Source organism: Anas acuta, chromosome 3 (assembly GCF_963932015.1).
Source record: "Anas acuta chromosome 3, bAnaAcu1.1, whole genome shotgun sequence".
Taxonomy (NCBI): domain Eukaryota; kingdom Metazoa; phylum Chordata; class Aves; order Anseriformes; family Anatidae; genus Anas; species Anas acuta.
Genome location: NC_088981.1, coordinates 23970392 through 23993805, shown reverse-complemented (window position 1 = coordinate 23993805; position 23414 = coordinate 23970392). Strand labels below are relative to the sequence as shown.

At 38.6% G+C, this 23414-nt stretch overlaps 1 protein-coding gene across 3 annotated transcripts in view; it reads left to right on the top strand.

Annotated features, from left to right (window-relative positions):
• Nucleotides 1-23414, top strand: part of HHAT (hedgehog acyltransferase) — a 206083-nt gene that overhangs the window by 56943 nt on the left and 125726 nt on the right. For all 3 annotated transcript variants that reach the window (XM_068676172.1, XM_068676171.1, XM_068676170.1), the window contains exons 6-7: nucleotides 618-789; nucleotides 12592-12742. In XM_068676172.1, coding sequence (XP_068532273.1) covers nucleotides 618-789; nucleotides 12592-12742 — 323 coding nt within the window. The remainder of the gene's footprint in view (nucleotides 1-617; nucleotides 790-12591; nucleotides 12743-23414) is intronic.

The following is a 23414-nucleotide window of genomic DNA, read 5'->3' as shown; positions in this document are numbered from 1 at the left end:
GCCATTTACACTGTCCATTTGGAATAAATGCAAAATGGAAGCAGATACAAAGATCATACGTTTAAAGCACTGGGCAGCATGTAATAGCAAAGCAATCCAGAGACCCTTTGGCACCTGAATAGCGTAAGGAAAGATTAGTGTGGATACCCCTGCATTAGGGTGCCTAGTGTGGAAATTGCACCACACCAACAGATGCCATTACATTCCCGTACACACAGGCGGCACAAGTAGTTTTTGCAATGCAGAGAGAATGGAAATGTCATCTGGAGGAAGGGAGAATCTCGCTGCATGGGAATGGAAGTGAATATTTTTAAATACTGCAGCTAGTCTTGAGGTATTGACTAGAAACTTGCTTGGCTTTGCTTACCTCTCAAATTTCTACTTTGCTGATTTCTACTTCTTAGTGAGTTTGAGAAAGAAGAAACTAGACTCCATCTGTGTGTGTCCAGAATTCTCAAACGGGGTGGTCAAATGCCCCCTTAGTAGTAATAAATAGTAAATGAAACCTTTGAACTGAAATGAATAGTAAATGAAAAAAGGGAGGGGTTCTTAAGATGAGTCTTTGAGTAAAACAGTCAGTTATGTGTCATGTAACCTCTTTGGGTTTCTTCATTTAGATGAGGAAACAAGAAGCCTTCAGTTTGAAGACCAATGTTGGCATCTTAATCGTGGGCATAATTCGTATTTTCTTTTGGTGGTGCTTGGCTGAGCTAATGATACACCTCATGTATATCCATGCTATCTGCAGCAGTTCCCCACCTTTGGAAGCTGTGTCATACTGGGCCTTAGGTGAGTACATTAAAAACAGCAAAGAAATAATCCTTCTCCCCCCACTTCCAAGAACCCCAGTCTACTTTTATTTTCATGTCCGTCTGTTAGTACTTACGAATAGTACATTATGGCCACTCACTGTCAGGAAGATGATCTACAGACTATTCAGATAACGCGAAGATCCTTTAAGGAGCTTACAGTTGGACTTGTTGAACTTATTGAACTGCTTCCAAAATTCAAGAATATTCTGATTTTTGTCTAACGTATGTGGGCACTTTCAGTCCTTACACTTTTTTTTTCAAACATACAAGTGGACATTCAAAACAAAAAATCTGTTTAGTGTTGGGAAGAAGGGAGATGTTAAGAATCAAAACACCTCACCTCTCACCCTTTATTCATTTCTTCTGTCTTTTGATGTTCATATTCATGTTGAAACATAAAATGACTATACTTATTAAGAGTAGAGGGAAGGAATTAGAACCAAATTGGTCTGAAAGTAGTTGTCTGTGCCCCTCAGCTCATTTTTCCTTCTTGTCTTCCTCTTCTGTCACGTCAGCCTGGTATTTGATTAAAGTGGTAAACTGTGAGGGCAAAAAAGGGCGCTTATGAATGTAACATAATATGGTAAAAGCTTTGCCTGTGGGTAAGTAGATAGAAACAGGCTAACCTGTAAGCTGCTTGGATGCAAGGTTTTTATGATTTTCCATTGTCCTGCTGCGTGTATCACCACTTAGGAGGAAAGGAAGCAGCAAAATGCCAAGCCTTAAAAGTGGGTTTGGAGAAAGCCTTGAAGTTTACTGAATTGAAGGGGATGCCTCTTATTATATCAGTGAGTAGCAGGAAATGGTATCACATACTGGTGTGGTCCTGTCAAGCATTCATTGAAGTTCACATATGAGCAATGTGCTGGAAAAGGAGGACCTCTGCATACCAGGCTCTGGCCAGTAGAGGGCAATGCGTGCGCGCTGTCTCTCTGCATGTATGCATGTAGACACATTATATAAAACTTTGTATACACATACATACATATATATATAAAAAGAGACAGAGCAGTAAGCCTTAGTGGATTGCCTCCATGGTTCATTTCACTCCTCCCCACTCAGTCACCATTTAGGAAGCGGATTCTGAGTTTGCATCTCTGTTGTAAATCTGAATTCACTGATGAATTGAATCAGCTAGCTCCCAGTATTGTCTGTATGTGTGACAAAAAGCTTTGTGCTGGTGTTGAGCATACGGAATCTGGTAAATACTGACCAGCTGACAAGGCAGGCAAGGTTACAGGTTTAGGGACAGGGTGTTCCAGGTTTGGTGTTACTGGCAGTTTCTTCCCTCCCTTGAAGAAAGCCTCTAACTGTTGATTAAAACAATGGTGCCCAGTCACATGTTACTTTTAAGAGGAAAAAGAAAAAGTAGGCTGTATGTTCGTTTAATGGAATTGAGTGTTATATCCTAAGAATTAAAGCTGGTTTTGAGCAGATGTTTAGAAAGTACTTCAAGGCAATTTCAGGTGAGAAAAGCCTGTTTGAAAGCAAGTTTGGACTGTAGAAATAGTTTGGACTATAGAACTGCTGGATCAAGACACGGCCGTTTGAATTGACACAAGTGCCCTTTGGAGACCCTGCTTTAGAAGAACTATGTTCAGAGTGTAACCCCCCACTTAGTAAACTTTGTCTTAGTAGTGAAAGCAGTTGCTTAAATATGATAGTTGAAATAAGATTTTATGGCAGAATCGATCTGCGGAAGGCTATCACTCTTTAAAAGTTTTTCTCTACAAGTTTTATCTCAGTAATTACACAGGCTGTCTTCTATCACTGATGCATAAGGCTATCTAATATCTTTCTACTGATCCTTACGTGGGTCGTTATAGATCTTAATAATGCTTCTATACAAGTTCTTGTACGGAGCCAAGTATTCCCCTCTGTTACTTTGTATTCTGTGTTATTAAAACCAATTACATTGTATAATGGAGTCATGAGACCAAGAAGCTAGTTGCCTCAAGAGGATTAACTGCATGGTATATTAGCCTTCTGAACTGCCGTTTTTCATTTTGTTTCCCATTTAACCCACAGTACCTTCAAGGTGGCATGGAACATCTACTTCCATCAGGTGATACATATTTGCCCCTTATAACAGGCTAAATTTGGGGAAAAGGCTGTCTTGTAATCAACTCTAATTAAGGAAATTGTAATCGCACCTCCATTTTTCTTCTGGGACATCTTTGAATTATAGGCATTAAACGCCAGCAATTCAGGTAAAGACAAGAGTGCTATGAGATTTTGCTCAAGGGTTCTTAAGGGCATTGATGCTGGCCAGAACACACCTCAGAGAATCACAAAGCAACACAGTGTTCCGGATCGCTTCTTGTAGCGTTCTTGTGAAGTGAGATAGCAAAGAAATAAAACCTCAGTGAGTTACATTGCTTGTTTAAAACTTTGCTGTTCACTGTTGTTAGCCTTACGTGGCCACAAATGACAAGAAAAATGCTGAAATTACCTAAAATAACGTAACTAAGTGCATCGTTTTATTTGCCATGCAAATACGCAATTTATATATATATATATTATATATATTTATATATATATATATTTATATATATATATATATATATATAAAAACAAGGGACAGTGTGTGACCACCCAATTAGAGAAATGTTTTTCTCTCGTTTGGAAGGAATTAGACAGAAGTTTCTGGAAGCAATAATATACAAAAGAGTGCATGTATGTTTTTAATACCTGCAGCTAATCCAAAGATCCCCTTACATCAAATGTTCAGATTCTTTTCTCCATGCTATTTACAAGCCAGTACCTGCATTACAGTAACATCACTCTTGCCTAGAGATGAAATTACCTCATACTTTCTGATTAATTTGCAAATACATAGTTCTGTGTATTCTCCCATTCTTCTGAATGTGAATGTGGAAATCAGCAAAGGGTTTATCCTGTCATAGAGGAAACCACCGTCTGTCCCAAGTAACCCAGCTGGGCTACGTGTTTCTTGTGGCACTTCTTGTCATAGTGTCTTAAAGGATCAGAGGCTGTTGTAGCCTTACTTCACCCTTGATTTGTTGAATATCCTCCAGTCTCTTTACTTCCGATGTAAACTATCTTCTCTTCTGTGACCATCCTTGTTTCTTTGTCTGCTCTTTCTTACTGTGAGGATAAAGAGTCTTTGGAAGCAAAAGACATCGAAAGTACCCACCAAACAGGAAATACATTCACACAATATACACGTGGCTTGTAAAATTCATTGCCACAAGACAGCATGGAGGCAAACGGTGTGAAAGCAGTCAGTGTTATATAATAGTAAGAATTTGGAAGAATTTTCCCCAGAGTTTAGAATTGATAGTAGGTGTTCGTGTTGTGTCATAGCAAACTTTGACTTCGGTTCAAATACAACTGAGTAGTCCATCACAGCCCCTGGAGCAGTTCTGGTAGTGTCCTCAGTAGTGGTGGTGATGGTGTTCGAAGTAGTGACGAGGTGCAGGATGGTGCAGACTGGTGCAATGATTTAGGAGAATGGGTTTTTACTATTCTTTTTTTTAGAGGAGTTTGAATGTTTCTTTGCATGGAATTATTCATGCTGAATGGCATTGTGAAACGGTAAGGTTAGACCATGGAAAAATGGTATATCAGTAGAATACTTACTATAGAGTAGTTCGTTGGAAGGGTCTTCCAGAGATGAGGTAGGCCTGTGTCCCACTCATAGCTGGTCTATTTAGGCCAGGTTGCTGAGGGCTTTGTCCAGCTGAGTCTTGAACAGTTGCCAGAATGGACATTTGTCAACTTTTCTGGGCACCTCTTCTGGAATTTCATCAGCCTCATGGCAAAGACAAACTGCCCAGACCCAAAATGTCCTTCAAGCACTGACATTTCCCATGCTCCAACTTGCCTGTTACCAGTTGTCTTATTGCTATGCACTGGCTCCATCTTTGCAATCTCTGCTCAAGTTTTAGGCAGCAATAAGGCTCCTGTGATTCTTACTTACATAAACCTGAACAAACCTGCTTTTCTCAGCTTCTCTTCATATGTTCCATGCTCTGTCCCTGACTGTCTTAGTGATTCTCTCTGCTGGACTTGCTCCAGTATGTCAGTGGTTTTCTTGTGAGGGCAGAGCCCACAGCTGGGCACAACACGGCAGCTGCGGCCTCACAAGTGCCAAACAGAGGGAAAAGATCACTTCTCTGGACCTGTCACCTTCAGATCCCTCTGAATAGCAACTCTTCCCTTCGGTGTATTGCCTGCTCCCTCAGCTTGGTGTCACCAGCAAACTTGCTGAATGTTCGCTCTGGTTTGTCATCCAGGTTGCTAATGAACACAGTGACTGGTACTGGTCTCAGCCGTGGTCTCTGAGGGGATGCCACTAGCTACTGGTGGCCAACAGCTGCACTTTGCACCTCTGTTCATTGCTATGCTTTCAGCCTGGTAGTCCCAGCCAAATTTTCTTACACGTTACCTACTTATACAAACCATATCTCACATCTCTGGTGATAAGGAAGCTATGGCAAAAAGTGTGTGAAAGCTGACACTGAAGTCAAGGTGCACAACATCCATGCTTCTCCCTGTGTGTTGAAAGCATCCATTCCTTCATATTGAAAGCAGTGACGTTGGTGGGGCATCATGTTCCCTTGGTAAACCCCTTTTTCTGTTCCCATTTAGTTTCTTGTCTTTGATGTGTTTACAAATGGCTTCTAACAAGATTTGTTACACAAGTTTTCCAGGGACCGAAGTGTTATCTCAGTTATTGGGTAGATGAAGCCTTTCCCTTGAGTAGTTACTGTACTATAGATGGAAGAACTGCTATAATAGAAATATTTGTGAATTCTCTTCAGTTCTTTCGTGCAGTTTGTATTTGTAGTGGACAAATGTTGGGTTTTAATTTGGGTGATAATAACACTGGAAACTGTGAGCAGGAGACTAAAGACAGTGTATGTGTAGTTCATCTAAAGGTAAAATCTTCAATTCTCTTCCTATCTTCTGTGTTTTCCTGGATTACAGCTTTCTCTGCGTTTCCTAATTTGTGCCTGGCAGTCACTGGAGTATAACTTTTATCAGAAAGGCAGCTTACTTTCATGCCTCATGAATCAATGAGCTGTGGAAGTACATAGTCAACAACCAGCACTGAGACAGTGCAAGTTGCATCTCCTGTGCATCAATCTTTAACGAGTAGAAAAGTAAGTGCCTTGTTAAACTAAGGCTCCTGGATTTTGGGGAGTTTAAATGAAAAATGGTTGGAGCTCTTGTTGGAAGGTCCTGTGAAGAACAGTAGTTTTGTAAAATTATTCTTCATATTGTTGTCGATATTATGTAGAAGAGATTCTCTACTAAAAGAGAAAATGGATGCTCATTATTCAAGTTCTTCAGGCAGTACAAAATCTATACTATGATTCAATTTTGTCCATTTTGAAGAATTATTTTCAGCTGGATTTCTGCCAGCTAAAATGTGGAAAAAAAAAAACAAACCTGACCTTAGGTTGCATGCACCTCTGCCAGTGGCTAAAAATACGAAGAAAACTATTACAGGTTTGTCTTTTCAGGCTATTTCGTCCTCTGCTCCATACTGCAACACTCACATGGCCCATAAATGTCACAGTTTCTTCTACCACATACTGCTCCTGACACGCAAATTTTGTTTCCTTTAAAGTAGCATGTGGGAAACACTAAACTTCTATGCTCATAGAGCACTGAGCTTGGGCTGGTCATAATGCAGGAAGAATTCAGTTCTGAAATGGGAGGGCCTCGTGAGCTGCCATGCTGGCAGTGGTACTGTTTTTGATACCAGAAGGGTTGGAGCTCAGGTGCCTCTGATTATTTTCCATGCAGCAGAATGATGGGGAAGGAGCAGTGTCAGAGGTAACAGCAGAACAGATTTTGCTATTTTTGATGTGGCCTTTCAGACTGACTGCTCATGTCCAGAGTGGCTGAGATGTTTTCATCTGACTGACTGTGGCACTACACAGGCTGCTAGTTCAGATACTGGAATACAAATGCCACTTGCATTAACAAAAATCTGCATCGTACTGGTCTGAAGAAAGTATAATTTCCTGCTGTGTACGCAGTCATGTTCTGTTTAACAGTGGCTCATGTGTGTTAGCAAGAATAACATCCAAAAGGATACGTTAGTCTCCTAAGTGGAGGAGGAGGTGAGAGCTAGCTTTGGTTATAAGTACTTTTAGATATGCAAATGACTCTTTGGGGTACCTTCAGGTATAAATAAGTTCAGGTCATCGTCCATATCTCCTGTAATGGACTTTAAAACATATATTTGACCAGGCATTTATATGGATATGTGTTTTGTGTCAGAGGTGTTTCTTTGATGGAGAGATGTGTGTGTGTATGATGAGTGATCTTTGGTCTTACTGTCTTGGTCTTAACCATGTGCTGTTTGTTCTTTCTAGTGAAGCATGTGCAACTTACCGTGCTGGTTAACTATCATTTTTATTATTAATTAGGTTCCAGTGCTTTGAAAGGAAATTCTCTTTGAATGTCATGCCGCTTATATAAAAACAATCTGAAGTGATAGGATCTGCTCAAAGGTGGAGCCACCTGCTTGAATTTGTAGTTGGTGAATTTCATTTTTGATTTGTTAAAAGAAGAAGTGCATGTAAGTTTCTCTTTGAGAAAGCAAGACCTACAGAGCAGTCTTCAAGTCATATGCGGAGTGCTATTTTGGATGTGTTGTGGTTCTTTTTCTAATTAGCCTATAAATAGGAAATGAGTTTGAGTTCATTCTTAAGAGGCACTCAGTGTTTTGCCATTGAAATTAGGGTGTCTGTGCATCCATCTAAATAGCAATGAAACACTAACAGAGTAATCTGAGATTATTATTTTTTTATCTTGCAAGATAATGCTAAGGAAAATCTTATTAAAATATTTGGCATCTTTGTGTCTGTTTTGGAAACTGGAATATAAACATGATTCAGGAATCTTAATAAGATTTTATTCTCTGAAACACTGGGTAGATAGTTCACTGCTTTAAAAAAAAAAAAAAGAAAAGTAATGAACGAAAATGCTAGATTTTTGTAAGTCCCCCTGCAGGCTTAAATTTCAGGTAATATTGGTAGTTAACCTACTTTTACGGTTAATCTGTTACTCATGTGGTAACTGCCGATATATTTAGAGAGTTCTTTCCCACAAATATTAGAACTTAATGCCTACTGTAGGTGTTTGGGAGTATTTAAGGTAAGTAGGTAGCTTTCAGGTATATCTGTCCTTAAAAAGTTTTCTGGTTTTCTTTTTTAAGTGATCTGGAAGACCTGTCTGTGCCAGACCTTCAGCCTGGTTTAAGCAACTTCACTTTGGGATCGTTGAATCTGTTCAACTTCATAGTCTGAAAAGAAGTATGCAGCATTTAGGGCAAACATTGTGGGGTGGACTTTCCTGTCACTGTTCCATACATTTTGTTTTTTTTCTTCTTGCATACTACTGAGGGCTGGGCTGTGAAGCCAGGCTGCATGAGTCCCAGTAATATTTTCTTTCTTTCCATTGTTCATCTTGATTTTGTGAGCTGGCACCTCTTTCAAAGCACTGCCAAGCAGCAGTGAAAGACACTGCTGAGCAATACAAGTCTAACTATTAATGGTTTATGTTTGTTAGTTAATGAAATTGGGGTGCTTCTTGCACTGTGCTCTTTTGCAGTGGACAGAGACAGGGTAACTGAACTGAGCAGTCACTTGTGTGGTAATTCAGGTTAACACAGCTTGTACAAGAGGGTGCTGAGCCCTGACCAGGGGACAGGGCAGCACCAAATCGAGAAGGTCAGAGGAGGTCCTGCTGTGGGGCTCTTGTCGGGGAGGAGAGTGATGCTAGGAAGAAGATGCTATAGCCCAGCACACGAAGCTTACCAATAATCATACTGTTATTGGTTGAGTGAAGAGAATTTTATTTGTCAGGGAATCCATGCATCATATATATGTATGTGTGTATATATATATTTCCTGTAAGAGAAGAGATGCAGGAAATATGAAAGAGGGTAAATGATAACCCAAAAGTCAATATTTTGAATTTGATAATATGGCCACAAATTCTGAGCCATTGTAAATGTCTGTGTCTTATTAGACCTGTGCCATGTGTCAGTAACCCTTTCAAAATGACTGCGTATTTGTCTGATATGTGTTTTCTAGTTGTACCTGTCCTGTTTATTGACAGAAACAAGCATTTACAATCGTTAATGTTGCAGGTCAGCGTAGCTGTGAAAAAGGGAAATTTGTGCTGTCAGGCTCATGTGTCACCAATAAAACTGAAAGCTAAGTTAAAATTCTTGACCATAAATATGTTTTGGTGATGTTTTATGGACAAGAAAAATATTTTTTAGTCCCTATATGAATATTTTGTTATTAACTTATAGAAATGATCTAGTTGATAATTTCTGTCAAAAATTATTATTCAAACAAAACCAGCCCTGTGAATATTTTAATTATTCTTAGAACAAAGGTCTAATAAACTTACAAAATGCAGTTTTGGAGTAAATTTAAGGAAGGTAAAACTTTGCTGAAGGTCTAGAAATGTGTTTTTAAAGTCAAGGAAAATCTGGAATGCTTTATAAGGATTGCAAGGTAGGAAATTGAAAATATCAATCTCTATACAAGTCAGTTAATTTAATCTGGGATTTCAAGCAGCTTGACTGTTGAAGTGCATGGGGTTCACATTGTATGGGTACTTTAGCTCAATAATTTTTAAACCATAATACATTTAGTTCTTAAACTTCACCTTGACTCTGAACCCTTTAAGTTCATTTATTCCAGGGAATAGATATCATTGCTGCAATGCTTTTTCCCTTAAGTGTTTTTAATATACACTTGATATAGATTCTCAGCTTTGTTTCCAATTTAAGATAATGTTCTTGTGTGAGTTCTTTTTAAGCTTTAAATAGAACTCTAGAGAACAAATTGTGTTACTGATAATGAATTTGAGAAATTTCGCATTGATCTTAAATTTCTTTTTTATTTTATGGTTTTGTATCAGATAAAGCAGTGTACTTCTGGCTGCTTTGTGCTATAATGGAGTGAATACAAAGCAGCTGGAATATTTCAGGTATGCAAAGAAGGTTTAAAGCCTGAGCATGTTGCCAGTGCAGACCAGCTGTTGTGCAGCTGTGAACCTTGCTCTTAGATTTTCCGTGTGTGGCCCAGACCTCTTGCACAGCTGGGATGAGTTGAAGACCATCAAGAATTTCATTCACATATTGATGGGGACCTTCACATCGCTGATCTTATGAGCATTAGAACTGCCACACACAAAGCAGCCAGTATGTGCCAGGTAGTAATGTCAGTGATGTGCTGCCTATGCTTTTTTAAGATACCACTGCTGTTGAGCTGTCTGCTAGTTAACAATAACAACAACTCAGACTTGCATTAAGTGCTAGAGATAGTGAAAATGCCTTTTTTCCCTTTTTTCCTTCGACTTGTTTGTTATAACTTTATATCTGAAAACTCTGAATGCTTCATCATCATATTCAAAACATTAAATATATTGATTGTTTTGTGTCCCAAGAGGGTGGTAGTTTGGGTCACTAAATCTTTATCCATCATGCACAGCCAAAGGATTTTGAATTTCACCAGTGCACAGACAGCTGTGATCTTCGTAATCAGTTTGTGTGGGTGTCAGCATTCAGCTCTCCACAGAAATTTGTCATAAAAGAAATGAGAAATTGAATGAGATGGGAATTAAACCAGAAAGTTGGCTGTATAAATGATTTAGCAGTAATCTAATGTGTAGCTAACTGGCTAGTATCCAAATTGTGCTTTTGATTGTTTGTTTTCCTCTGGGGAAGAATGTTACTGAATATTAGATGACTACTTCCCTGAAGGAAAATACTATAGGCCTCATGTCTAGGTATTCTGTTGTACCATCAGTTTTTATCTTGTATAGCACAACTGTTTCTTATATCATGCATGTGGATGATGATATTAAAACCAAAAATGGTGTATTGCAGCAGCGAAATGCTGGCCATGTGTAAGCCAGCAGGAGTTTTGCAATTTACATTGCTAGTGCCAGAATTTTACCCTAGGTTGTTACATATTTGATGAATTTTTTAATGTTGAACTTTAGGTCATCATCTGCCATATGCCCATTAGTCAGCAGAATGCAAAAGAGATGCTTTGACGCTGGTGCTGGGGGAAGGCAGATGATTTAGGTGTTCATAGGCTTGTATTGCTGGAGTCAGATTGAAAATTTAGGCTCTACAGGAAGTGTGATGAAGATTCTGAAATGATATTTAATATCTAAAGTACTGCAAACAAATTGCAAGGTAGTTAGAAAAAGCAAAACAGTGGAAAGGAAGGAGACATAACAATAGCATTTTATAACTTCTTACTCTACCAAATTATCCAATTTTCACTTTCCCTTCTTTGGGACTAGATTTTTAGTATCAACTGACAGAGAGAAATCTCTCCCAAGTCAGAGCATCTTCTTGGAGGAGTGAGCTCCCATCAATTTCGGTGAAGGTATTGCCCTCTGCTTTTTATAAAGTTTTGCTTCTGATGGTTATTGGTCAAATTCTGTTTTACTTGGCATAACACTATTTAGAATACTGATATGAACCATCTTGTTTTATTTACGAGTCTGAGCAATCAGAGTTGTTTAAAAGATCATCTTCTCCCGTGTGTGTTCCACCCTGCCACCAAATCCTGGTATTTAAAAACTTGAGTCATATCTGGGCTTTATTTGGGTTTTGGGTTTTCTGTGTACACTCGTGTATATTTTAAAAAAAAGAAAAAAAAAAAAAAAAGAAAAAAGTTTTCTTCCATTATTGTGAAACTTACTACTAACTTACTACTACTATCCTTTTTTTTTTTTTTTTTTTTTTTTTTTTTTTTTTTTTTTTTTTTAAATGATGGTCAGTGATTCTTGTCACTGTCAAAACATTATATGCTTCTGAGGAAACAGGCCAAGCATCATGAGACTCGGCATAAAGTTATGAGCTGTCAGTGCTGGTAGTTGTCAGTCTGAGTTTCAGGGTGCCTGAACTTGTTACTGCCAATCCTGTATTTTGTACTCTAGGACTGTGACTTACGTTAACTCTGTAAGAATAGCCAGTCTGATTTACATCTCACCTGTGTAAGATTACTGTGTTTTGTGCCATATCCTGGGGTTGCAGTGAGCCAGCACACCACCAAAATTTCTTTTTTGGCATTCAGGCAACTGAAGCACTCCAGGGTGAGGTCTTTGTCCTGTTGGTTTAAAACAGAAATGTACCTTCAGTATTATGCCAGGTGGAGTTCCAGCCTAGTTGTGCCTCAGCTGTGTCAGGAGAGATTGTCTTGGGAGTGTTGCAGGTGGTACAGTCTACATCGTATGGGCTGTCTGTGAAGCTGTCAGGGTGAGCTGCAAAGATGACCATTGTTTGCAGTTCTTTGGGAGGAGCAAGTGAAGAATGCATGTCAGGATGCATGTCAGGAAGAATGCATGTCCAGTATTGACTTTTTTTTTTTTTTCCCAAAGATGAAATCTTGTCACTGTGGTAAGCATTCATCACTTGTGTCAGTAAGTTCTGATTTTTCATACAGCGTAAGTCCATATTTGTTTTTTGTAGATGTCAGTGCCCACAGTCCAAAGAGATCTTGGAAGTGGAAATACAGGTGCTTAGTTATGCTTTTGTATTAGGATAATAGTAGTGTTTTGTGCGTGCCTGGAGTCAAACTGCATGTGCTTCCATGTCCTACACCTGTTACAAAATCAGGTGTTGTATATCCCATCAAACAACAGTGCTTGCTTCAGTTCTTTGAATAATTTCTGTTGGGAAGTAATCAGTATCAACAGATGTTAAAAGTATTTCAAGAGTTGTTTAAGGTATTAATTTGGTGTGGTGTTTCTGTTTTTTTAGGTGGCCTGGCTTTAGCTCAAGTATTATTTTTTTATGTGAAGTACCTGGTTCTGTATGGTGTTCCTGCCCTCCTCCTTCGAATGGATGGACTCAAACCTCCAGCTCTTCCTCGCTGTGTGAGCCTGATGCACAGTTTCACTAAAATGTGGAGGTTAGTCATTATTGCTTTTTTTAAAAAAAATATTATTGATATATGACAGTAAATGCATAAAAATGTACATGTGTGTTTTCACAGTCATGTACATGCCTGCCCATTTGTAGGCTGTACCCCAGACTTCTAGAAACATTACCTCAAACAACTTAGACTTGTCAGCTTTTCAGCACAGAGGCTTCTCTCTTCCATTGTGTTAGCACAGAGCCTAGCACAACAGGGCTTTCCCTGTTTGGTCTCTGACTGCTTTGTGATATGACTAAAATTTTCATTTTAGTCATAAAAACAGTGGGTCTGTTATTATCAGAGCTTTATTGGATGAGATTTTCATTTTGTTTCCTGCTTGAAGCTAGTTGTAATAGGCAAGCTTTATGGCTTGTAATAGTTTGCTACTATTGATATCAAGTATTCAAAGAAATGCAGCATAAATAGGGTGGATAAAACAGATGAACTGTTAAAAAAATTATTTGAGCTACTACAAATCCCTTGGTTTAAATTGTCTTTCAGAAAGGATTTGAACTGAACTTCTGACCTACAGAGTTAATTTAGAAATCTCTGTTTTTTACTGGGCAGTCTCCTGAGAGCTGCATCTCTTGGCCTGCTGGCCTTTGCAAGCAGAGCTTCAAACAGCACCATTTTTTTTCTTTCTCTCCCGGATATTATACCAGGGGATCTGAACATTGCTCTGGAGGTGTCAAATGAATCTGAACTTTAGCACAAATTCTAATGATGCTGCTGTGTCAGGTAATTGTAACAGACAATGCAAAAAGTACTCTGTACACCCATTTTTGTCTGCAAAGATGGGTGTGGTATATCACAGTAAAACCATCTGGCGTTCTTTTACAAAATATTCATAACACCTTCTTATAACAAAATTGAAACTGGTATCTAAACAGATAAAGTTTAATTATCATTTTACAGAAGGAAAAAAACATAAACTGCTATTTACCACTTGCCCAGATACTTCGTTCATGTAAGTAGCAAACAATTGCTGTCAGAAATAATAAAATGATTTCACAGATGGGATTTGTTTGTTTACTCTGTAGGTTGAAAAATCAGTTCATGTACAGCTGATTTGATTTCTTGCTCTGAAAGCCATGTGGATAGTAGCAATTCCTATGGCTGCTAGTGAAATATGGAGCATTCTCAGTTATCTAAGAAATCTCACATAGTTTGCCCCGTGAATCCCTGAATTATGATGCCTTTGTGTCTTTACAGTTAAACCCATGAATCACTACTACCCAGAGGCTTGCAGTCTTTTTGTGTTTTGTTGTGCTGTATAGGAACATCAGTTTTTAGAAATGGGAATAGCCTTTGTTTCCAAACTGTGTGACTGGACAGAACTGGCCTAGACCAGCAAGTGCTGAAGTGATGAGCTTTGCATAAAAGCTAGGAAAAAATGGCAAAAGCAAGTAACTTGTGTTGTGAAGCCTCATGAGCAGTGCTGCTGTTTCCCTGAAGTGCCAAATATTTTTTTGGTAGTTTTCTGAATACGTGGATTTTTAAATTAATATTTCTAACAACTTCACGAAATGGGAAGTGGAGTGGAGTGGAACAACCCAAGTTACATGATGGAGTGCACTGTCACATGCCTGGCACCTGTGGGGCTGCTTGTGGTTGCTTGGCTTGCTCTTATCCTTTTACCTGGCATAGTGGAGAAGCCACTGTAGGCTACTCTCAGACACAGGGTATTATGCTAGGTAGGCCTTCAAAAGACCCAGTATTGATATTTAAATGCCTCAAAGTTATCAGCAGTGCAGATTATGAAGTAGATAAGACAGCCTGAAGAGAAAGACAACGTGCATGTCACAATGTAAGGAATACAAATAACGCTACTGAAGAGTTTTGCACCACCACCTGGTGTCCTTTGAGCGTACTAATAAAAGATTTTGATGTGACAAATCCAAACCAGTGTAACTTATAATCAGTGCACGCTGACATGTTTCACTATGTAATATAGCAGGTGGAAGAGCTTTCAATCAAGGTAAGAAAAATACCACAGCTTGTTGTCTAAAATTTCTCTGGAGCTGAAAAGCAAAGCAGGTATTAGAAAAACAAATCAGGTACTCTGCTTCTCCATTTATGATACTAAACACTTAACCAAATTGTGTCCATTCAGACTTATAAATAGGGGCTGTAATTAAAAAGAAATTATCTATTTTATAGTAGATTCTGCCTAATCTGCATTTTCTTTGACTTGGGAGGCTGTCTTGATTAAAAAATTAGCAATCTTGTTTCTAGTCTCATGGCTAATACAGGTGTAGAATGTGTTACTATGGTTTCATTTCTCCAGGATATCATCATCTTGGTAAATATGCAGTTGCATAGATAATAAATGCATGATAAAGTTACTGCTATTCAAAAGTTTGACTATAATTGTGAGAAGGAGGTTCTGAGCTCCTGATTGCCAGATAGGGCAGCAGTTCAGTGGTACACCAACTTAGTTTTTAGTGTCTGCTTTATCCTGTTTAAGTCAGGAGGAATTAAAACTTGTTGTTACCAAGGGTTAAAGTGAGGTTTTGGAGGTCATGAGAAGAAACACCATTGTTGGAAGCTTATAAGTGCTTTTAAAAATTGATCAAGGCCATTGTTTACTAAGCAGCTTCTCACCCTGGTAGCCAAGTGTAGTACAACAGAGAAAAAGATGTGCTACTGTTAGAGCATTGCTGAAAATTGCAAATTACTTCAATATGGAGAATACCCTAGTGGAGAAGTAAGGGTGTGGATACTAGAGAAGCAATAATAACATACAACTAAAACCCACGTCAATTTTGACTTATGAGTGAATGACTTTGGCAATGTATTACACAAAGAAACTTGTCAGTTCATAGTTTAGGCATTTAGCCCAGATGCCATTCATGGGGAGAAAGAGAAAAAGGAAGAAGAAAAAAAAAAAGCTGTCATTTTTGTTTTTCCATGCTATGTTACTGACTGTGTTGAGTGCTTTTCTGCAAAGACATTGGACACGTTGATCAGATACGTTTTGACATGCCATGGGGCGGGAATATCATGGCATAAATATCCTGTTATCTCTGGTAAGAGACTGATTAGGAGGTTTGTAGAAGCACAGCTCCTCCTCTTCTCATGCCTGTCCACCTTAAAATTTGCACATTCCCAAAAGCCTTATCTCAAAATAGGTGCTACAAATGATATAGCAGTCAGCTGCAAGAGAATCGGGTATTTTGAGGTGATTTGCTTTGTATCTATCCTATATTTGTGGACAGCTATTATTTGAAAGCTCTCTATTCCATGCCCTCTGATGGGACTTAAGTAGCAGCTGACACTGAGAAGCAAGAAAAGTAAAGATAGGCTTGTGCATCTTTGCCTTTTTCTGTGGAGATTAGGACTGTCATTCCTGGTCTATGTCCAGCCTTTGATTTTAAAAGTTTTCCAGTGTGTTTCAGAGACTCTGAGGTAAAACAAAAATGTATCTTAATGATCTAGCTTCTCTCAGGTTTTCATTTTAAAAAATGTTAATATCACACCATTTCTGTTTAAGCATCAAAAGACATTTTTCCCCACCCCGTATTTTCAAAGGTGATCTCGTAAGTATGGAAGAGGATTACTTGAAAAGGATAGTTAGATTAAATAGAATTACACCTGCAGTGTTGAAATGGCTTGGTACTTGTGAGTAAAGGGAAATTATATTGAAATCTGTGAACAGAATAAATGGTATCACTAAAGTGTGCAGAAGCAGAAATACCTCAGTGACTGTAAGCCATATTAAACCTTCTTTTGCTAATTTTAACCCTAGAAAGGCAGATAGATCTGTTATGTTTATCCTCTTTGGACAAATATGCTGAATTGGAGAATTAGAGAATAGGTGGTACGGTGCTTATAGCTATACCTGAGTAAGAAGGTAGACAGTGGAGTGTTGATTGACATTCTTGTTTATTTTTTCATAGAGAAGGGATATAAATACTGGGTATAATTTTGACCTTGCTGAAATCACTGTCAAACCTGTGATTGGATTTAGTGATGCCAGGGTTTCATTTTAACATCTCTGCTGGGACTGGACTGAAATGGACTTGCTGAGTTAAGCAAATCCATAAGTACTGCTAGTGCCAGTGGAACATAAGAATATGCAAAGTGTAAAGCAAAAGCTTGAGATGCCTTTCATAAGAATGATGATTAGCACTTGCTTCATTTTTTATTTTTTTTTAAAGAACTGAGTCCTAAAAAAATAAAGGTCTCTCACAAGTGTACCCTAGTTGTCACTGAAAGTAGCCAGTAGTGGCACAGCTATTTGTAACTGCCTGTTCAATTAAGAAGATTGGTGTATATAACACTCAACTACAAGCTTAATAAACATCCTAGATGTGGCTGGAGTGGTCAGTTTTTATTTAACTAGCTGAAATTAGTGAAAACATTTTTTAACTGTCTTGTTCTAAGGCTATTTGTGGGAGGTTACATGACAACATTTAACCAGTTATGTGTGAAATAGAAAATAAAAATGACTGAAATGATCGTTAGATTTGGGAAGACTCATTTTTGAATCAGGAATTGTAGCAAACACAACATGTTTTAGTAAATGTAGTACATCAGGTTGTATGATGAAAGCATTTTAATTATGAGGATTTTATATACAGAAAATACAAATTCTCAGATAATATTCTATTCATATTATGCATTCATTTAATATATTTTGTTAATTATAATATACCATACCTTAACACGTACTTTTACTGCTTGCTTAGAAGGTCAAATTTCAGTAGCACTCAAAAATTTATTGTAACCAATTATGTGCTCACACCTTGGTTTCTGTAGATGAGTTACAGTTGAGTTTGCATTAGCTTAATGCAAATCTTTATGTGAATGTTACTTAATATTTTTGTACTATTTTTTTCTGACATCCACTGTTGGATTGCATCATGCATGTATGGTGTGATATAAACATAACCTTCAAATATTAAACCTGCTTGCCAATATCAGAATTGTTAAGCTGCCTGCTCAGCTGCTGAGTATTTAATTCCAGAATTGTTAGACTTTTTTGGTATTGAAATACCGTATTTCCTAGTTGAAAAATATCATCTTTCCTGATTTACTGACCTGTTGTATTTTTTCATTAGCTGTTATGATATTAAAAGCCAGGCATTGATCTGTGATACATTGTTTTTAGGAAATATGTCAATTGAGTACATGAAAGATGCTTCAGTTCTGGACTGCTTAGTCATTGCCTCACAGAGACAACAGAGTTAACTGCTTTTGACGTCAGCTAAATTAGTGTATGCTACACTTCTTACCTACTATACAGCTCAATTTGCTGGTTATAATAAAGCTTTAAAAGGGTCTATAAATCTCCTCAGTGGAGAGAAAATCTATTATTTGTCTCTTTGGAGTGTAAAAAGAGGCAATAACAGAGCACCCTAATCTGTCTTCGGTCTAAATTGCATAATTACTGGAAATTTATTTGCGTGGTGACTGCTTTGTTACTGTAATTTGAAATTCCTGGGCTTTTTTTAATGAACAAGCCGAGCCCACCTACTGCTTATCACCCACGAAGCACATTCTTTGTAGTATTGGACATGAGCTCAGCATAGATACAAACTGTTACTGCTGCTCATATTTGGCCGACAGCACTTTGTCTGCTCACAACCACTACAGAAAATGAGTAATAGCTATTAATAAACTTCATTGTTCCATTTGCAGGAAGGATAGGGAACTCTCATAGTAATTGGATAGTCGCTCTGCTTGGCAAGGCTTGCTCAAGGAAAACTGAAGGAAAACTCACCCTACGGGAGTTTGCCACTAATGGGCATTAGGCTTCATCCACTCTCCAGGAGATACCGCAGGTTTTTGAAGAAACGTGGAAAGCAGAAAATTAAAGCAATATTTCTTCTGAAGGGTTCTAGGAGAGATTAACAGAATATAAATGAGATTTGCTCTTTTCAAGAAAGTGTATGCCTAATTGTATCAACCAAATCCAGTGTGAGGCACAGATGAGGAACAAGAACTAATTTCTTTCTTAAAGCCTCCTGTGTACCCAAGACCCGTGTGTAAATTTACATGGACAGTAGTAATGACTGATGCCTGCTCAGAGTGGTGCTTATGTCTCTGGACAGGAGCTTGCTTTAAAAAAAAGAAGTCATTTTCTAGAATCATCAAAGCTTTCCTCAGGCTTTCTGATATAATACAAATTGAGTGTTTTAATTGAAACAAAACAACAAAACAAATTAGCTCAGGAATCTAATTTATATGCTGGAGGCCACTAGCAGTTCATAAAATCTTTTATGCAGTCCATAAAAGAGCTTCTTCATAGATCGTTAAGGTTGGAAAAGTCCTCCAAGATCATCTGGTCCAACCATCTTCCTACCACCAATGTCACCCCCTAAACCACGTCCCTAAGCACCACGTCCAACCTCTCCTTGAACACCTCCCAGGACGGTGACTCCACCACCTCCCTGGGCAACCTGTTCCAGTGCCTGACTGCTCTTTTTGAGGAGAAATGTCTCCTCATTTCCAACCTCCCCTGGTGGAACTTGAGGCCATTCCTTCTAGTCCTGTCACTAGTTACCTGTGGGAAGAGGCCAACCCACAACTCCCCATCACTTCCTTTCAGGAGGGACCTTATTGCTCTCCACAACTAGCTGAGCCTCCTCTTCTCCAGAGCAAACACCCCCAGTTCCCTCAGCCATTCCTCACAGGACTTGTGCTCCAGGCCCTTCACCAGCTTCGTAGCCCTGCTCTGGACAAGCTCCAGGGCCTCGATGTCCTTCTTGTAGTGAGGGGCCCAAAGCTGAACACAGCACTCGAGGTGCGGCCTCACCAGAGCAGAGTACAGGGGGACGATCACCTCTCTGCTCCTGCTGGCTGCACCATCCCTGACACAAGCCAGGATGCCTTTGGCCTTCTTGACCACCTGGGCACACTGCTGGCTCATATTCATAGGGACTATCCTGTTTTAAATCATTTTTGCTATGCAGGTTTCCAGACTGAGCTCCCAGCCAGTGACTAACTCCATAGATGAAACTCTTGTACACTCTTTACTGATGTTTGTTTTTTTTCTCAGAGGTGAATGTCTCTGTAGGGAAATACACTGAAGTTGGGCTGCATCCTGCAATATATAGAATGTCCATAGTAAGTCCAGGTATTTCTGCTCCTGTTGAAATCAATGAGAGTTTTGCTGTTGGTTTTGAGAGGGTCAGAGTTTGATTCTGGATTTCCTCCATCCTTATGGACGGGAGGAAACTCTATCCTCTCCCTGCAACTCCATGCAGGAGATACTTTGTGGGTAGAAGGTTTGGGGTTCAACCTTGGAAATACGACTTATTCACAGTACTCTTTTTTTGAAGTGAGGTGTTATTCTAATAATGTAGGAAATCAGAAGACAACTTGATATCGCTGAATCATTCCAGGAGGAAACAGAACAGAAATTGGAAGTGTTTTATCTAAAAATGAAGTGTTAAAATTCTTGTATGTCCTTAAGCAAGTGTCAGAGAATATGATAAAGATATCTTTATGTATACACAAGTCCTGTTTATTATTACTGTAGCAAGAAATTGCTTGTCAGATGCATGATATAAAAGCATTTGACAGTCTTCATATTTTTTCTTTCAAATAACACTGTTTTGTTTTTTTTTTACCTTTTTAGTTGAATGCTTTTTTTTTACACTGAAAAGAAAGCTGCTACTACTAGTTTGCTGCATTGCAGATGGTTAAAGCTTAAAATCACAGATCATGAACACAAGAGCCCATTGAAGTTTGAGGTCTGGGCTTAAGCTTGTTCTTAACGTCTTGATGTTCAAAAGAACACTGAATTCACTTGAGCAAAAATTGTCTCAGTGGGCTGAGCCAAGGTTTGTTTCATTGCATGTTGTATATTAAGGATTGAGATGTTTTGTTTTTTGAGTAGGAAAAGATAGGTTTTGCTACTGTTTATGTTGAAGGAATGCCTGAAAAGCTGTGTATACATCTTTGTTCCTGATTCCAGCACCGTATCGGGGAAAATGGTAAAATCCATGTATGGGTGGAATTCACCACGTGTCTTGCTCTATCTAGTTAAAAGGCTGAAGTTAAAAATGAGAGCTCCAAGAACGTGTGTAGCATGAGTGCCCAGAAAGAATTGCAGTGTTGCTTTCATGGCTCAGTGTTGAAAAGGATATTCTGTAATTTGGATAATAGATAAATTTTTGCTAAGGGTTATTGGATTGGATCTAATTTTTCAGTGTTATCTGTCTCAGCTTGCATTTTCCCACCTTCATTTTAAGAACTATAAACAGTAGACAGCTCTCGCTTTTTAGTTAAATGTTTTCAGTTTGCTTGCTATATTTGTACTGAAAAATACCTTCTGTGACAATTTAATTGTCATTTTTCTGTTTTAAGTTTTGCATCTGCTTTCTAAATAGTATATCCTAGCACGATGACAGTTACATTATTTACAAAGCAGTGTGTTGTTTGTCACTGAAACATAGCTGTTTGCTATGAAGGTGTAGGTTTCAAGTAAATTTGCAGAAAACAGCATCTCTGAATCTATGCAAGCTATAAACAGACAAAAGTGTATTTTAAAAAATATGGATGGCTTTCTGAGGTCTTTAATAATGCAGGTAGTGATGAGTCAATCAGTAGCACTCATTAATGAGAAAATACTTATTCCACTTGGTAGGCATACCCCCTCTAGGATTTGCTTTAGCAAAGTTTTATAGTTCTCTAATTGAGACGTTAAATAATAGTCCTTAGCAAAGTCTTTATGCAGGTTTTGTATCTGCTTTCCCTATAGTAATCTTTTTCTTTGGACAAGGCTTAAAAAGCATGTTTTAGTCTTATGTCACAGAGTTGTAATTACTTGTAATTTGGAAACCTTAATCATTTGGAGATTGCCAGCTAGGGAGGTTGCCACAGGCAGCATTGGGGGAAAAGTTAGCTCAAAGAGATGAAGGAGGAAAAGCAGTTTAACACTGCCAAGTGGTGGGGCATCCATCAGGGGAACTCTTGTTTACACGGTCTTTTGGGCATTTGCTGCTGTAAGACATGGAGAAACAAGGGACAGTGAAGCAACCTATTAAGAGCCTCGTGTCAGTGAAAGCAGCTATCATTCAATAACCTTTTAGTCTCCAGTGTAATATGTTCTGGTATGTAGAGACTTTAGTCAGCAGCTCGCTGGCAGAATGCAAGGTTTATTTGCAAAGGCTGCTAATGGAAGTGCTGGTCTTGTAAATGCTTTTCTGCAGTTAAATAGGACAGGTTCCTCTGAGGATATATGAATGAGTTAGATTTTCTAATGTTAAGTTTAGCTATGTTTGTACTAGGAAGGGCTGTGAAGCTTTGTTGAAACATTGCAACAACTACAACACTTCTAAGAGAGGGTGAATGCCCTCAGGGTAGAGAGTATTGAATCTGTAATAAATAGTAATCCACTTGGTGGATTTCATCACCACCACAAATGGCAACTAGTCTTGCTGGTCTGAAGAGATCTCAGTGCAGTTATTGTACTGCACTTGCTCCAGTAAAATGTGGGGTAGAGTTGCTGCTTGAATTCCTACCTGTAGAATTTAGAGCATTCTTTTCTGTGGGCCTATTCTAGTAGCACCATGACTGTTTTTAAGCTTTCTGGGATATTTCTGTCCGTAGTCCAATCCCTAGTTTTGTAGATATGTAGACCTGGGCACACAGTATCTCATTTACATGTCTCCATTTATGTTGTTGATTTTTATACACTTCACAAAGGGCAAACTAGTCCCGTATATCCATTTCTCCACAAGTGGGGCCCAAAGGTAGAATGGTGCCACTGTCCCTGTGCATGCTGCCAGTACAGTTTGTTGTCAAATTGTGCATTAGCTGCTGCAAAAATAGCTTATTGGTCCTTGACAGAACAGGCACAGACAAACAAGTGACCCTAATTCTTGAATAAAAGTATTGACATTTTTGATAACATAGGTGATTCTAGTCCAGGATCTCCAGAATTATGAGGGATTGCTCCTCTGAGTATGATGGATTTTTGTTCATTCAAAAATGTGCAGAATTTACCTCATCTTAGCCATAATAGCTCCCCTTGTGTCCTTCCCCTATCATAAATACATTTGTTATCCATATCTGAGGCTAATATCTGCAGTTATTTTTAGTTCAGCAGGATCAATGGATATATTGTGGTCTCGATATCTTACATTTTGCATTCTCAACGTGGAAGAAATGGTGTTTTCTGCTACTTTTCCTCACACAGTGCGTTATATCCAGTAACAGAAAAATACGGATGGATTTTTCTTTAGGCCTCAGACCTATGTACCCTGATGGTGTTTTTATGCTTTTACTTTTTTTTTTTGAGGGTAATTATTTTATACTCTTTAAACAACGTGGATTTGCTTTCTTGTCCCTCGTCTAAGTGATGTCAGGGCAGTAACTCTCGATTTTGTTATGCTTTTTGTCTTGAAGAAAATGAGAAGATATTTAGCTCCCACTTCTTATTTGAGGTGTCCTGCCTTAAGTCTGTGCAGATAAGGTTTTTCAGAATGGAGCCATTCCCTCTGCTTACAACAGGTATCCTCACTGAAGTGCGTGGCCGGCCAAACAGTTCCCAGATTATGCTACGTGATGAATGAGTTGTTGGGCTTTGTTTCCAGGAATAGCGTGTGGCCCAGCAGTCCCAGGGAGGAACTGCTGGAAAACAAAGCTGTGCTCACTTCTCTTTAGCACATGGTGTAAAAATATGTATATACAAGATCAGGGTTTGGCAGTTCAA